At 55.4% G+C, this 1,750-nt stretch overlaps 2 protein-coding genes across 2 annotated transcripts; one reads left to right on the top strand and one right to left on the bottom strand.

The window, feature by feature from the left end:
* Positions 1-354: 354 nt before the first annotated feature.
* Positions 355-586, bottom strand: SPRG_17409 (hypothetical protein; the record flags this gene model as incomplete). Its single annotated transcript, XM_012356824.1, has 1 exon — positions 355-586. A coding segment is annotated over one exon (183 nt), but the record flags the coding sequence as incomplete, so codon positions are not given.
* Positions 587-1,382: 796 nt separating this feature from the next.
* SPRG_17408 (hypothetical protein) lies at positions 1,383-1,718 on the top strand (the record flags this gene model as incomplete). Its single annotated transcript, XM_012356823.1, has 3 exons — positions 1,383-1,526; positions 1,575-1,638; positions 1,690-1,718. Coding segments are annotated over 3 exons (237 nt in total), but the record flags the coding sequence as incomplete, so codon positions are not given.
* Positions 1,719-1,750: the final 32 nt, after the last annotated feature.

Genomic DNA, 1,750 nt, shown 5'->3' with positions numbered 1-1,750 from the left:
GATCAAGTAGCTTGACGATGGACCACATAGAAAAGAAAACCCATAGTGGTAATCCCGGTAATACACCGCCTGACAAGAATGCTTCTCGCGCTGAACGCGATGGATGCTCGCAAAGAAGAGACAAGTGAGTTTTAAGAGTTAAGTCATTTATTGATCTTGTACACCGATGCACCTATATTGTCGATTGCTATGCGAAATGAGGTGGTTGCCTCCTTATGGCGGTGAGAGCTGGGGCTAGGGTTGCGCGCTACGCTCTCGAAGAGCTTGGTCAATGCGGCGCATCATCCTGCTCGCGAGATGGTCATCAAGTCGTGGGATCCTGGCCTATGCAACACAAGACGACAAGAGAAAAGCTGCAATTGACGTTAGTCGATTTGTCGATTAGGCCCTAAAAGCCGCTAATCTACGCGATAGCGGCGCGGCTCTCGGGGCAGTGAGCACCGGCGCTGCGACGGACGGCACAGCTAGCGGTTGCCGATGGTCTTGATCGCCGGAAGCTCGTCGTCGCCAACGTGCAGGACGTCGTCAAGGTGCGCGGACGCGACGCGCTGCCAGCCCCTTGTATCGTAGCCGCAAATTCGATTTTGGTTGCACGACGGTCGACCGGCTACGGATTATCGAAGTTTCGATTTGGCACCGGTCGAATGACGTGGCACGCTCCTGGGTCCAAGCTGCAGTTCCAGCGTCGCTGGCCGGAGCCTTCGCCGACGCCCACCTTGGTCCACCTACCCAAGTGTGTCATCACAACACAATGTTGGAGATCCTACTATTTGCCTAGTAACTAGCAATGCGAGGCCATCTTCAAGCCAAGAGCTGCTACCCGAGGTGGATATTGCACAGAAGAATGTATTCTTTCCAAGTGGTTTTGTTACCAGGAATCATGTAGACAAGGTGTAATTGAGCCCGCGTGGCGATCTCGATTGGTCCCACAAAGAGGGTGCGCGCTGTGTGAGCGCAATGCGGCCCACTGTAGGGACATTCCGATATTTGAGGGACCGCGATGTTCATCGCTCTAAGATCAACGAGAACAGACCCGATAAGATAGGATAGTATCGCGTCGTGCTTTGAAATCTTCGCCCACAAACAATCACAACTTGAAGTTGTCGGCGATGCCAAGTTCATGAAATAGTGTATGCCCTGATCCCAGGTATGCCGAGGTTCACTGCAATCACGAGAGGAGTTCGCTCAACTCACGGGTTCGGTTGGCATCTAACGTTTCTGTTGTTTGTTCATAGGCAAGAAGGGCCGTCGGCATCTTCCCGTGTCGCGTGGTAGCCCTACAAAAGTGGTGTACTAACTCTATTTACTTTGCAATGTGATTGAATAGTGTGTCGTGGAGGCTGGATGCTGGAAGGCTCGCACAACCCAATCAGCCAGCTACCATGCAGCGCCTGAACCGCATCCAAGGCCACCTCCAGACGCCATCGCCGACCGAAGTCGTCGTCGTCGCGGCCACGCGCACGCCCATCGCCAAGGCCAAGCGCGGCGCCTTCAAGGACACGACGCCGGACGTCTTGCTGCGCCAGGTAGACATGCACGTGCGTGCATGGCCATGGCCTCAGCGCGCACGCTAGGTGTTTGAAGGGGTCTTGAAGCAGACCAAGGTAGACCCCAAGATCATTGGCGACATCGTCGTCGGTACGTGGCTTGCTCAGATCGCTGCGTTCACGAACGTCGCACATTGGCTAGGTAACGTGCTCCAGCCCGGCTCGGCGGCCGTCGGCGCCCGCATGGGCCAGCTCTGCGCGGG

This window comes from Saprolegnia parasitica, assembly GCF_000151545.1.
Source record: "Saprolegnia parasitica CBS 223.65 unplaced genomic scaffold supercont2.602, whole genome shotgun sequence".
NCBI classification, from domain to species: Eukaryota; Oomycota; class Saprolegniomycetes; order Saprolegniales; family Saprolegniaceae; genus Saprolegnia; species Saprolegnia parasitica.
Note: the sequence above shows the minus strand (reverse complement) of the source record. Positions and strands in the feature narration are given on the sequence as shown.